Source organism: Crassostrea angulata, chromosome 6 (genome assembly GCF_025612915.1).
Source record: "Crassostrea angulata isolate pt1a10 chromosome 6, ASM2561291v2, whole genome shotgun sequence".
Taxonomy (NCBI): domain Eukaryota; kingdom Metazoa; phylum Mollusca; class Bivalvia; order Ostreida; family Ostreidae; genus Magallana; species Magallana angulata.
In genome coordinates this window covers 28,958,390-28,973,825 of record NC_069116.1, presented here as the reverse complement: position 1 = coordinate 28,973,825, position 15,436 = coordinate 28,958,390, and the positions used below count along the sequence as shown (strand labels likewise).

At 34.2% G+C, this 15,436-nt stretch overlaps 1 protein-coding gene and 1 non-coding gene across 2 annotated transcripts; one reads left to right on the top strand and one right to left on the bottom strand.

The window, feature by feature from the left end:
• Positions 1-6,803: 6,803 nt before the first annotated feature.
• On the bottom strand, positions 6,804-6,877 carry Trnan-guu (transfer RNA asparagine (anticodon GUU)). Its single transcript has one exon. It is a non-coding gene; the product is annotated as a tRNA-Asn (tRNA).
• Positions 6,878-7,868: 991 nt separating this feature from the next.
• LOC128188741 (uncharacterized) lies at positions 7,869-12,201 on the top strand. The gene is made up of 2 exons (XM_052859979.1): positions 7,869-8,068; positions 10,574-12,201. The coding sequence occupies exon 2, from the start codon at positions 10,814-10,816 to the stop codon at positions 11,807-11,809; it is 996 nt and encodes a 331-aa protein (XP_052715939.1). The 5' UTR covers positions 7,869-8,068; positions 10,574-10,813; the 3' UTR covers positions 11,810-12,201.
• The last annotated feature ends 3,235 nt before the right edge of the window (positions 12,202-15,436 follow it).

The window sequence follows — 15,436 nt, the reverse complement described above, 5'->3', positions numbered from 1 at the left end:
TGAGAAAGACAGCAGCTATAACTTTGTATTACCTGCTACATTGTACAGTAGTTTTGATAGTGCATTTGGTTGATTATTTATTGAAACACTGCCTTTTAATAACAAATAGTGGACATGTAGGAAAGTAGCATATTTATTATGTTCAAAATAATATGTAGGTAAAACTGTACATGTGTAAAAGATTAAAAAAAGGAACAAAACAGCGTTGTATCAAAATAGTTAAAACAAGTCATATTACTTTTAGTTTAAATTGGTTGTGCACTCAATTGGAATTTTAGAACTTCCTCTGAAAAGAAAAAAAAATGTTGAGAGAAATTAAGTATAATTGACATCTTTTCTTTCCTATAACTAAATATAGCTAGCAAATATTGTCACAAATTCATTTTCAAGGAATGTTTAATGACATTCTTGAGAAATGCTCTTGTAGGACTTTGTCTTCATTAAGGCAGTTATTTAAATGCCGAGGATCTTAAGTTTGGAAAATTTAATAAGAAAAATTCTTAAAGTAAGGGGAAAACACACTATTGTTAATGACAAATTTTAATATTGGTTCTATATGTACATGTAATGATTTTTGTTAACAGAACAAGAACTTTATTTTTGTAAAAGCATTTTTTATTTGGCTTGTCATTTAAGAAAACATATTTGGCATTTGGAGCAGGGCCAACAGTCAGTCATGTGAGAACTATAGAGAAATGAACACATAAATACAATATTCATTACAAAAATCTAATGTGACTTCTCTAATTTGAATGCAAAGTTTGTCATACAATTGTAGAATGTTTTACATGTGAATATATATATATATATATACATGTATTTAGAAAGGAAAAAGAGAAAAATTGTCAATTTCCAAGAAAACAATACTGACAAGTGTATGTTCCTGTTTCTCCAGATTTTTTGTGTGAGTGATGCTGTCATTACGTGTGATTGGTGAGATTATTTTTTTTCTGTTTTAGACGAATTTTTCTGTGATTAGTTGTGTACACATGGGTTGCTGTCATCTTTGGCACAGTAACACAGGATTTTCAGATCATTTTGGAGAGAATGTGATGGCGCTTCAGTGTGGTATGGACGCTTGACTGTGTTATATTGAGTGGTTGGTTAAACCAAACGTAGACGTGACTTGTTAGTGAATCTTATGGTCTGTTTCTTTATCCTTTGTTGTCAGGCATGTTAGTGCTACCTAGTAACCGTGTTTATCCCACTTCTCTATTATTATTTACCAATATTTTGTTAATTGCCATGCTACAAAATTCTGACATATTAATAAACACTTTCTTAAATTTCGTTTTGATATTCTCTTTTCACAAACAAGTTCATCTTTGATACGGATTCCCAGGTCGTTGCTATTCCGTTTGATTTTTGCAGTCTTTGATTCTCGTTACATGTGCATATGACAATACGTTAGGCTTTAGATCAAAAATACAGAAGGGGATGGATGATAATTAAAAAAACTAATTTAAAAAATAAAACTCAGTTTCTATGTCAACATTGAAGTTTTTATGTTCATCAAACCAGCTTGCGTATCGACAATATAAACTATCTGCCTGTTAAATGAATTATGTGGATTTAATTTTCTGGGAATGGAGGTAAAAGACCCATAGAAGAAGCATTATTCATTACCCTCCTTAATGCACAATGGCGGGGGGGGGGGGGGGGGGGGGTGTCACACTGATAATGTTTAGACATCTGGAGGTGGTCAAGGTCACACTAGTTCCACTGATCAATGGCCTACTTTAAGCCAGCGAGGTACAAGTGTACTGCTGTTGTCTTTTGACTGTTCTTTGTAGACTTAAAACATCAAAACGAGAAACGTAGGTTTAAAAAGATCAATTATTCGGACGGGCGTCAATTTCAACTTTGATAAAGAAAAAACCACTTTAGGGGTCAAGCTTAAACAATGGCATGGAAAATCGGAAGTGTTATATTTTTGACCTGATATGATTTATTTGCAATTTCAAGCCTTTCAAAAGTTGAGCTAGCTAATATTTTGAAGCCGTTAATTTCTCTTGTACTAAAGCGACATTTTATGAAATGTGTTTGTTAACGTTTTAATAAATCACACTAGAATACTTGGAACAGATGTTATTGATTTTCTTGAATTTAAACAAATATGTAAAAACTGCAAGGAAATTCATTATGAAACTTAATGCTCCTTAAAGTAAGAATCAAACAGACGAAAATGATCCATTGTAATTTTTGGACCGTCGAAGTTAAAGAACAAATTACGAGATAATACAGGTAATTAGTCTTATGAAATGTAGTCAAACATCATGTTTACTTGCATTTTAAATACCCCTTTGGAACAAACGTTTTCCATCAATAAATTATTCAAATAGGCCTTTTTGCAGCCCACTTGTAAGTAAGAATTTGAAATAATTTGTTGCATAAAACTTGGCCTATTAAATTGTTCAATGTTTAGTTAGAAAAATGTAGAAAACTTCTTAACTTATAATTCAGCAATAAGCGAGATAGAGAAAGAGCATTGGGACATAATGGGCGAACATCGCTATATACTTGCCTCCACATTCTAAAGGTTCAGAGATCACAGCAATTGTTTTTAGCTAAACATGTGATGCTTCACTGGGAAAAAAAAGCTTTGTAATCTTCGAACCATACATCCAGGGAATAGTCGATCCTTCGAAATTGAATAATTCATTTAAAAAATATTCGATATTAGTTGGAGTTTATGCATCTCAGTGGGCGGCCTAGAATAAAATTGGGGAATGTCAATATGAAAGACGGAAAAAGATAGAGAACTTAGCTCAGATCTACATACAGATCTAGACCGCTCTCTTTTGTGCTTAGAGTATACATGTGTGCCATTGTCGAATGTAGACTTAACACAACAATTGGAAAATTGTTCGGAAGAAGTTAGTCAATATCGCCCTGTTCCTATCGTGTACATGTGAACCGCCAATACCGGAGTATGGACGCGTATGAGAATTCCTTTGCTAAACAGTCGTTGAAAATTGGAAGTGCGAGTTTTAATTCCAGGGATGTTACAAAAAATTCCCCAAGATGTCACCAAGCTGATTTGGTGCTTACGGTTTATAAAGGGATGTACAGTACCGTCGGAAAGCGTAGGAATTCGGGGCAAGGTTTGCAAAAATTTGAACCCATTCGAAGACGAACACCATCCCCTCCGTCTCTAAAATGTGACATACCTGCAAACCTCACAGTTGGGGAATTATTGAAGAAAGACAAACGAAAAATACTCGATAACGCATCGGATCTTGATTCGATTGATTTAGATACCAAAATCGGAGTGGATCTCGATCATTACGACCAGTGGGCTCGAACCAGACGACCGGAACAGAGAGAGGTAAGGGCTACCTCACCAGAACCATCTGCAGCGCAGACGAAACCCAGGTGTGTCAAATCGGAGCGAATGGTGCGAATATTGGCTCCAAAATTGGAACGCCAGAGGCCACTTTCTTTTGACCGACCCATTATAACCGAAGACCGAGGTGTGAGTGATACAACACACGAATTGAAAACTATTGTAAATGACCAAACTGATGAGAAATATTGCAACACCCAAACTTCGACCTCTGTGTCTCAAGATATGAAAGAATGTAATGAAGATGCTAACAACAGCGGAAGTTATTTTTACGACAGTCAAAAATCGTATAAAATTACACAGTGGGACTCCTGGTCGGGTCGGACTCCGAAAATTCCCAGAACAGTTCTTCGAGAGCTTCAAAGAAGTTGTGGTAAAATCATAAAGGACGTTCAGAAAACCTCATATGAAACATATTGCCAACTGCTTTCGGACGACTCGGAGAATGATGGATACACGTCACTTCCGGGAAGAAGAGTATCCAGTTGTGATCCCGGAAGAAGGACGTCGAGCTGTAGAGCTGTGCGGACTCCTACGATCAATCCCGAAACTGAATGGATAGAAAATCTAAATTACTCTAGTCTTACTATTCAGAAACCACAATCGTTTTTAGACCGTGGACATCCTCTGTACCAAAATTGCGATGACTGGAATTTAAACTCAGAGCGGTCCAAAACAGTGACATTCAAATTGGATGTACCGAAAAGGTGTCTTAGCTCTCGCGAGAGTTCACGCCGAGAAGATCTGAGTTTAAGGAACACTGCACATTACAAGATGCATTTACCACTAGCAAAAAAGGAACCAATGTTGTTTAACAACAAGAACAGCGTCGTTGACTTTCGTTCGAAAAGAATAGAAAATCTTTGCAAACTTTGCGAAAAACCAGGAAAGAATTCTACTTCCATCGACAGTACTGGCAGGACAGACTTTTATCCCAACATAGATAGGCGCTCATTTCAAAGTACCCCTGGTTACTCGTTGACTCTAAACGGTCATAGGCAAATGAGGGGCAGGGACTCTCGTGTAGGAGCACCGACTTTTAAGGACGCTCTGACGCTCAGGAACCACGCGTCTTACCGCTTCTGTATCAACAGGGAGGACAGAGCGTCGGATTTTGTGAAAACTTTGGGGATAGACTCCAAGGTTGCTGGGTCTTGCATTTGAGATAGAGTGATATTTACACATACAGTGATTTTACAAATGATGTGAATTGTTCGGGAAATAGCTGGTAACCTGTGGCATTGTAAGACATAGGTTTGAACACAGAACCTAATGATAATGGTAACACGATAAAATACGTAATAAAATTTTTCTTGAAGAGTCGCATCAGGGAAAAATGATTTTTTTATTTATAACATTATCTAGTTTATAGATAATCTTTTTCTGCGCTCTAGTCATACACATCTATAAATCTGGTGTGTTAGTCAATTTACAGTGCTTTCTCTTACAGAAATAAGGGGTTAAGACTGTACATAACTTAGGTAGACGCTTAGCCATTAATAATTGTTGAATGTGCAAGAGCAACTGTTTCCAAAAATAAATTGTTAATCCTTTTTTATGGCGAGTCGATTCTGGTTTACATGAATAATGGATGTTAAGAAAGCATGTCATACTGTGACTATTTACTTTTGTAGCCTAATCAAAACTCTGCATGGCTGTTGAACAGTTTCTAAAACACCCGGCAGTGCAATATGTCAAGGCTAAAACATGAAAATCAATTATAATCTATATTTGGCCTTTGGGTAACAATTAAGTGATTTTTCCCAGCGTTTTTATTTATTTTAAAAAATACATGCATATAACGTTCATTTTACAAAGAAAACATGAATTTTTTTTTAATGTATTCTTATTTAATTTTTGAAACTAATAAGTAGCGATCTTTCAAATAAGCGGAACATCCACATGTGTTTGGATCAAAAGATTAAATATTGAAATATTAATCAATAAAATTAAACGAAAATCAATGAAAATTCAGGACAGGAGCTTATAGTTGATTAATAGATCAAAGTAGTGGCGCCCTGCTTCCTTATTCGGTGAACAAAAAGTAACACACATCAAATAATTCAAGCAACGCGTGTGAGCTATTTAACTTTCGCGAAATTTTGTTTTAAGTAAACTCTCTTTTATTAACGGAACCCTATTGTTATTTCTTATATGTATCCAATACTTTGGTACAAGTTCCGGTCTCGACGCTTCTCTTCCGAGAGTTTTACGGTATTTAAACATCCATCGTACGAGTAGACACGTATTTTGCTAACATTTTCAAAAGGATCGAGAGAATACTGCCTTATTTAAAAAGGTTTATGAACGGATGTAGTGAAATCCTCGCCTTACCACTGCAAGGATCTTCTGCATAGTGATCTGTTTAGTAATTTAGTACATATTCTTTCTCCCTGAAGAACTATATTCATTTTGATACTAGTTATAGCTGTAGTGATAATGACATATTATCCGAGGGTAAGGGGGAAGGAGTTGAGGTTAAATATACATACAGTAACTCATCCGTCCTACCTAACCAAGGTGAAGCTAATGTTCAGTCGTAAATTATCCCAATAAATTAGATGTCAATTGAAAGAAAAATTTATTTTTCATTTAAATCTCAATTTTTATTTGTTGTGCTGTATTACAACTTTTTTCAACTTTTATAAAAGAACAGTTTTACAACTTATTACACGAAAGAAAATAAATGTGCATTTATATCGAAGTTTCTGCTACATTGTCACTTCTTGACGCGTTGTTTAACAATACCGAATTTTCCTCGAAGATATTGAAATAAAATTACCCTATAAACATTTTACAGATATTCTCAAAACACTACAAATAAAACATATACGTACATTGTACTGAGCGATAAACAACAGCAGAATAACTAATTTCTCTCTACTAGTTAAGGAACTAAAGATTTGCGTTTAAGATCCATGAATTTAAATATCAAGTTAAGTTGATTGTACCTCTTGACGAGCCGTAAAATTTCTGATCGGAGGTTGTTTTATCACTTAGAAGTTAATTTGAAACAGAAATATGCATGTTAATGTTCTTTTTTGCTCACAACTTAGACAGTTTTACTATGGGGACCCGAATTCTCATTCTCCAACACCGACAGTAGTGCCAATTTATTAAGATGTGTTTTTTAAATCGACAGTCCTTTTCTTTAAGATTAAAGACTAAATAGAAGTGACTTCAGATTATATCGTAGCTCTCTCTCTCTCGCTCTCTGTGAAAATTAAAAATGAATACAAAGTATCTTTTTAGTGTGTGAATATTAAATAAATGTCGTACGTTGGCGTTGCCGTTTTGGTTCGTAGAGAATAACGAAATGGAACGCATTTGAATTCGTATTAATGCATAATGTATGAAGTACACTCCATCTAGCAATGCTTTATGTGCATTTCTAAAAAGAAAAGGTCCATAGATAAATAAAAAGTCAATTTTATTATAATTTTAGAAAAAAAATAAGCGTCCCTGGGTGGGCTCGAACCACCAACCTTTCGGTTAACAGCCGAACGCGCTAACCGATTGCGCCACAGAGACTTGACAGACGTGGAATTAAATTCCTATCAAACCTATAGGCCTATTTGTGCAGTCGTCCGGGAAGTAAAATCAGGGACGTATGCTAGTTTATACGTCCTGTTATAACAGATACTCGGTTGTTTTTGCACTGATTGGTTCTGGGATTTATTTAATATGGGTTTCTGTGCATTACAGTAGCAAATAATGTACAATCAAAATACGAAACCATTATCTACTGTTTTAAAATATTGCATAAAATATCCCTCTGTCCTCGGGATGATTTAGTTCAGTACATGACTACTTCGGCAACCGCAAGCCATTGTGGTTATGTACGTAGTATTTGCAACAAGTATATGCAGATGATCCAATGTACATTAATAAGGGCACATATTTTCACTAAAAATGATATGATAAATCTAGCCACACTTGTATACTAGATTGCAGTGTTACGGGTGCACAATTCCTTTTCGTCAGGAAAAAAAAATCAAAGACAAACGAAGTATAATGTACTCAATACCATTCATTTAGAAGGATGAATGAACTTTGCTCATAAATCATTTAATACCCTGATCTAATGGGTCTAGTATAATGTTTTTGTGAATTCTTTTATATAATTTTGATTATGATCTACGAGATGCATAATTTACTAAAACTTCCCCTTAAGAAACGAACGAGCCTGGGTTTTAAACTTAAAAAAGAATAGCTTTCCAAATGCATTGAAATCGAAATGACGGAATATCATTTAATATCTTATGATTCAAGTTCCCGAGCCTTTATTTATTATCACTGCTTCTCAAATCACTTAATCTATTGAGTAGAATTGAAAATGCTTTTGAATTTCAGCGAGCAATTTAAAAATGACTTAGTGGAATTTAAAAAGAGAAACGTGTCACTGCCTTGTATATCTACTTTGAAAACCCTTTTGAAAAAAACAAGAATCGAAAGTTTAAACTGTCTGGCAGCGACCAATAAATATAATTAAGAAATGTAGGTAACTAAATCAAAGTTCTTAATTAACGCATTTTTTAATCTGACCCGATCCGAAGTTTTTGAGTACATGATTACATGCAGAATATGCAGTGATCATAAGACCGCCGAGGGATGGTTCATATTTGAGTGTAGTGGTACACTAGCTGGGAGTTCCGAGAGGTGAACAGCTCGATCCAAGTCCATTTATCTACGTACAGACATCGGCATTCAACGTTCCCTAATGTAAGTTTCAACTTGCACATATATAGTTAAGAATTTACTTTATTTTCAGGCGACACAATTGATGGACCCATGTATACTTATTACGAAGTTTCAAAATTATCTCGTGCGTGAATCTTATGAGAATTCATCTGTGGGTGTATGTTTAATAATTATAACGATGAAGTTTTACTACAAAAAGTGTCAGAAAAAACAAAATTATATGTAATCTTTAAATCAAAATCATCATTCAGTAATATATATGATTAATGAAATGATAATGATTGATGAAAATTAAACCCAACATGCGGCATTCTATCTAATGCTGAGATGCATACGCATATGACCTACAAATGTTCGATATATAGAGAGGATCAGATTATCTATGGAATGAAATTTGTTTAAATTATTAGCTCAAGAATCATTAAGCAATATTTGTACGCGAACTTTAAGTTTTATCATAACATGCATACAAAACTTGAAAAACAGTCAAGGATTAAATTGTTTTTCTCTATTAACTGTTTTTATCTATATATTTAAGATTTTGAGACGAGTCTAAAATCTATCGTTATACTGACCATTAGTCTTCGATTCTACCCAAAAAAATGGCATCCTCCAATGTCGTAGTTTAATTACTTGATTTAGTTGATAATAGTTATTCATATGCTGAAAATCCTTTTTTTTTCACAATTTGTTCTTTTATTGTGAACGTATTTTTTTTTTATAAAGACAACATGTTATCTGCCGTCTGCAACCATATTCTGTGCAAAATAGCATGTCACATATGATTGCGCCCATGAGAAAAGGGTCCTTATGACATTTTTTTCACAATTTCAGATTTTTATGGATTTATATCTATATTTGTCAGAAGATTAAAGTTATGAAGTTTCATGAAGATCCAATAACTATAAATATCTTTATTTGGCTTTTAAAGTTACGGTATTCTTACCTATGACGTTGTTCACCTTGCGACGTTACGTTATGATTTCATCAACGTCAATATGAAATTATAAATGTTTTATTCAGTGAATATGCAGGTATCTATCACGCGACTTTTAAAACCTTGGTTAGAATGGGAAGTACATTTTGTTCATTCTCCCTTTCATATTGCAGTTTAATCTTGGTCTTTAAAATAATAACATTCCGGGTTCATTTATATTCAATCACTTTATTTTTCCACGCATAGATTGTCATTTTACGATTAATGTACAGGCGCAATAATAACAATGCCATGTCTTATATGTTTGTCTGTGGGTTATCATGCAGTATTATGTAATCGTTGATACCTTTAACTTCTTAGAGGGAACCTAGGCCTTTCACTGACATAAAAAAATAAATACAAAACCACATTTTTTTTTTGGGGGGGGGGGGGGGGGTTGATACATGCAATAACATTGAAAATAAATTGCTTCGCTCTACAGGTGTTTTAGAGGATTTATTCACATCCAAAAATTATTATATAATCGATATTGAATACAAATGCAGCGAGTAGAAAAATCTTTCTGCCGTTTTGTTTATATAGACACGATCTGAGCTATTTCGTTTTTAAATATCCAAGATAAGATTTTGGATTATCATTATATTGAAATTAAAAGCAATCGAAAGAAAGGGGGAAAAATAACTGTGAAAAGAACACATTCAACCTACCAAATAAAAGTAAGTAGAACATTTTAAACTGTACCAGTGTATTGAAAAAAATTACTAACTAAGAATGACGCAGTGTATTTATAAAATTGCGGATAACTAAATGATTAAATAATTAAGTATTTCTGATTAAGATTTTTTAAATATAGTCATACCATTCCTGAATGAAGGTTTATGTCAGTAAGGGAAAATATTTTTTGAAAATACATTCTGTTTTATCTATCGTGAAACTGCATTTCACTGATTCTAAGTATACGGTAAAATACTTGTAGCATCAGCACTTTTTATATGTTCATATATGATTCAAATTTAATCTTGAAATATTATTCTTAAAGCGCTTTCAATAACATTTCATCGACAAAATATGTTGCACCCGACAACTTTTGCTACATGACCAAATTCAACAAATAGCAGAGGCGTTGAACCGTTCCTTAATATATAGAAGATTTTTGAGTTAAGCAGTTCATTCATGTACTTAGAACCCTTTCATTGTTTGTCTATTATCTGTTACTCATTCAAAGTGTTCCAACAATAAACAATTGCGTTAGTTAGAAAGTTTCACACCCACTAGCTGTCAAATCTGTTGTCAAAAACAGAATACTAAATTAAAATTAGTAGGGTTTCTATTATGCTATAATCTGTTGGGATTAAGAGTCAGGTCGTTAGATTTTGATCGGGCACGTAATGGGATTATAGCAATTCAATTGCTTTGTACGAACCTAAGCAATATTAACCTAATCTCAGACTTAGCAGTAGGCCAAATGATATTGGAACTCCATAGATGTACCGGTGTTTCCTACCAGATATTACCATTTTAGTCGATCGTAAAACAGAAATCTAATGACATATTGCCTGACTTGTATTTTTGTGTTTCAATCCTTACAGATTTGTATTCGTAAACTCCCCTCCTAGTTGTTATTAATCAGTTTGGGTCTTGAAATGTTTAACTCAAACATGGAGAAGTATAAAACAGAAGGAGGTCTAACCAATGCAAGAATACAGATGCATGTACTTTGACTCATAGAAATTTTATACTTTTGTGGAGAAGCATTGACGACAGACAGCGAAGTTTACTGTGATTTGTGATATATCGTCTCGAGACACACAGACTTAAAACGTACAAAAATGAATATGAACAGTGTTGTTAACTCCCTGTACCAGTTGGATGACAGTATGAGCAAACAGAAGACAATTGAGATCAAGCGAGTCATGAGAGGTGCTCTCAGCATGTCTAGAAGTACAACAGGCGACAACACATTCCATGTCAACAAATTCGCCAGCAAAGGTTTGGAGCAGCAGATAAAAGTCTTAGATAAAGCTAAGATCCAATGTCGGAACGGAATAAATTCCAGGAAACGGACAGCATTAAGAAAATGGTGTCTTGTTTTCGGTAAGCAAAAGTCCATGAACGATTCAATAAAAGAGTTAAACGATGTGTTAACGAAAGCAATTGAAGATGACGATTTCCTAGGACCAATTACCTACAGAGAAGAAGCCAAAACAGCGGAAGTTGAACCGGAACCGGAACCAGAACCGGAACCGGAACCTGAGGTCAAAAGGTCAGGAATGGATCCTAGTCAAATTCGTGCTTTAATGATAAGGAAACAGAAAGGAGGAACGGCGGGACTTGAGATAAAGACAAATGAACAAGGAATTACTTCTATGCTTTTACCTAAAATTGATTTTGGAAACACGGATGTGAAACTCGATGATATAGAGCTAGACCCTGAAACTCCAAAACCTCAAGAAGATATTTGGCCTCTAAAGGACACTACATGGGTTAATTCTTATATCAAAGATCAAAGAGAGAAGCATGACCTCCTCTTTACAAAAAATATTCTTAAAACCATACAACTAGGGATGCATTCAAATCCTTTAAACAGTTTTCGGTTGAGAGCAAAGCTTTCGGACGATCCGATGGACTTTCTGAGACAGTTAACTTCCGCAAAGACAGCCCGTCCTACCACAAGAAATGACTTTAGTCGTGAAATTCAGACCGCTAAAACTCTGCCAACCTTTCGACACATCTCCACGGCTCGGTCTATGACGAAATCCCGGAAAGATTCCGAGGCAAATACAAAATTCCCGCCTCTTTCCCGCTCCAAAACCATGATCTCTTAATGTGTTCCCCATATAGGTTTGAACAATGCCACTTTGGAGATGCTATCTTTATGGGAAAAAAAAATCAGTTGCGCTTTTTTGTAGAAAGTTTTAGATATCGACTCTCTAATGAAGTATTGAAGTGGCCAAGAAGTTGGTACTGTCAATCCCAATGATAAATTGATATCAAACCCAGGCCCCTTTCAACATTCAAATTCAAGTTGAAATGGAATGTTTGACAATAAAAGATATTGATTTGTACTTTATAAATGTATTGAAATCTGTGACAATTTGAGATCTTGCATTTTTCGAATTTAACCTAGTAGCCCTGATCAACAAATCATTGGCAATAAAAAATGCTGTGCACGATCAATCAGATCTCAGTTATCTTATCGTTAAAATGATCAAAAGAGGTTGTTTTGAAATCATACATATTTATCTAGATACACTAAGCGAATCTATTTCTTTACCACCAAAAAGATTAATATCTAAGCGCTCAATATTTCAAAATGTATATATACTAATATTTTTTATCTAGAAGTGTCTTAAATACTCAGAATCTTAAAAGTTTTGACAATTAAAGGGTAATTCGTTGCAAAAGTGCCGTTATATCCTCTAAGATATTATTTTTTTCCTAAGAATATGAAGAAGAAATTAGTATGAACAAATAAAGTGAGTGCAAATTGCTTGTATTACGTACCACTAATTCTCGATGTTTGAATAATTTGCCAAAATGAATACAGATTGCGTCTAAGATTTCCATCGTAAACCCCCCTCCACCCACTAGAAAATATAAGGCTTTTAATAACAGCAATAAAATGGGTTAATGATATCATATTTAAATTCATTACTACGTGTAGTATTATTATATATTTTATGATTTTTCCTATATTACTTGCATACAAATCTATAGCACTTTTGTCCAGGAGGTTTAAATGGTATAAAAAAATGACACGGCCATTCAGCCCTTTAAAATAAATCATAACACAGACAAACTAAATAAATAGAATACTTGGTACTTTAATGAGTATTTCAATTCTATTTTCAAATAAGAAAATCCTTTTCTCGTCATCTTTCGGTCAAGTATGTGTCCACCGAATGATTAGTTAAACTTAATTTTGAACCCCGTTCTAATTTCTTTTCTTAATCACCTGTATGGGTAGCCAGCATTTAGAACAATGTCTAATTAATCACTTCATCAGATTATGTCGTTTATTCCTGTCGCTTTACATGTACATAAGTGTGCTTTCTGCACTTTAACGCTTTAAAATCCGCCGTACAGTTGTATAAAAGGATTAATATAAAAAAAATCCTTAATTGCAGAGAGGCCTTTAATGCACTAACTTCAACAGACGCTAGCATTTGTATTAACATGGATTAGATATGATAGTACACACGTAAATTATACGTAGGCACGTAGCAACAGGGAAGGGCATGAGGGGCGCTGCCCCCCCCCCCACTTTTTTGCACAGCAAAGATTTTTTCTTAAATTAACATACAAAAAATTGAATTAACATGGAGCCCCCCCCCACCACCACTTTTATGGGACCATGTAAAAAAAATTGAATTGAAAATAATGAAATAAACAGTAAAATTGAAGGTATACCCCCCCCCCCGATTAGGATTTTGCTTGTCTTGTCAAGATTTTTTGGATGAGTCTGCCTCCCCCCCCCCCCCCCCCACTATCAAAAACGATGCTACGTGCCTGATACGTCACTGATAGTACCAACTCAACCCGACCACCATCCATCCCCTCACACCACCACCCACCCACCAAAATATCCCAATAACCCAAATACGTCATGTGTTCTGTTCGATTGATAAGTAATTTAAAAAAATCTACTACAATTAAGAAAAGAAAGGTGTCAGACGCCGTAGCTACATGTACTTGTATTAGATTACCATTAGTTCTACCACAGAATCCACAACTAGTTTATCCACTAAGCCCTTGGTAGGATATTTCAAAGTGCAATTGTGAAAGATATATGTAAATTGGATTCTCGTCATATTGTTTTTGTCAACTATTCTATAGTAGCATCAGTCAATAACTTAACGCATTTACTTCAATAAGCGAGGCAAACAACGGAAAGATTTGCAGTTACAAAATCGAAACAAAACATGTCCATGTAAATACACCTCTAATCGTCATCACCGATACAGAATACGTGTCTTGATACATGGTTTTAATCGCTTTAATTTCACACCACCTATATTTCGAATTTGGATCCGGATTCTTGTTTTAGAAACTCCATTTGAACAAGTTGTTGTGGGGAAAACACACTTTCATTGTGGCTTGAAATTTTGCGAGAAAAAAAAAATATTCTAGAATTCACACTGATTTGATCTAACCGTCACAAAAAGGAAATTCACAACAGTTCCTCGGTTTTTGCAAAAATCCTCTCCGTGTTTCCAAAAATCAATTTCGGTAAAAGCAACGGAGCAGGCCTTGTTACTTTGTTGTGTTTCATTATGTGGACGGACCTAAACATTCGGATCCCTTAACTGGAAATGTTTCGGAAAAGGAAAAATTTTAAGTTTCCAAATTTTGATATTCTTTGTTTTCGAAAATATGTAAATATTTTGTACTTATTGAAGAATACGTGCATATTTGTTGTTTTATTATTTTTGTTATAAAAATGTAATAAACAACTTAACACAAGGTGTTTCATTACATTTATTTTAGCATTTAAACTAGTACTTATATTAACAGTATGTACACGTATATTGCTTGTTATTAATTTTTTTTTAAAGAAAAATACACGTTTAATGCTAAAATTCTAAATCCTTAATATCAATATCATATAAATATGAAATACATTGTAAATATTTTTTCATCAAAATGTTGCTTTTTGGTTCAATTTCATGTGAAGTGCGCTGAATCATTTACGAGAGAAGTATATATCTGGAAACATTGAGCGTTTTGCATGCAGGTCTGTTTAATTCATTTTGTATGTTAACCATTCCTCAGCAATTAAAAAAAATAGCCAAATAAGTCGACATACGACGTTGTTTTTCCTTTAGAAACTCGATAGTTTTCAAACTTCATCCAATGTGAGCACTTACTTGACAAAAATATCGAGAAATCAATAATCACGGTTAAATATTTAAAAACTTTCAATATCTCTGTTGCAGAAATACTTCCTGTTTTTCGAAATAACAGCTTTTTCAGAATTAATTATTTAATAAATTTGATATGAATACTTGCCAGTTATGAAAAAACTGAATTTTGTTTGAACTCCCGGGAATAAAGATAAGCATTTAAAATGATAGACTCTCTTTTTAAATCAACTTGAAACTTCATGAAAATATGAGGAGATAAATCCATATTTTTTTAAATCAAAATAAATATGACAATCAAATCAAGTATCGTAGAAAGTAAAAAGTATGGGTACCCCCGATATGTGACCACCCGAGTTTAGGGGGTGGAATGGACAGACGTACAATGGAAAAGAAATGAAGAGCTTGGCCATGTTCTTCGAAAAACGCTAGGTCTATGAAGTGTGACATTGAGTGGGTTGTAAATGTTTGAGTATTGTCTGAAATCGAACCAACAACCGTTAACGTATGCATATTGAAAGCAATACAAGCGCTTAAATATGTAATCAAATCATGCAGTGGTGTTGGTGTAAGAAATTCTTTTCATTTAAT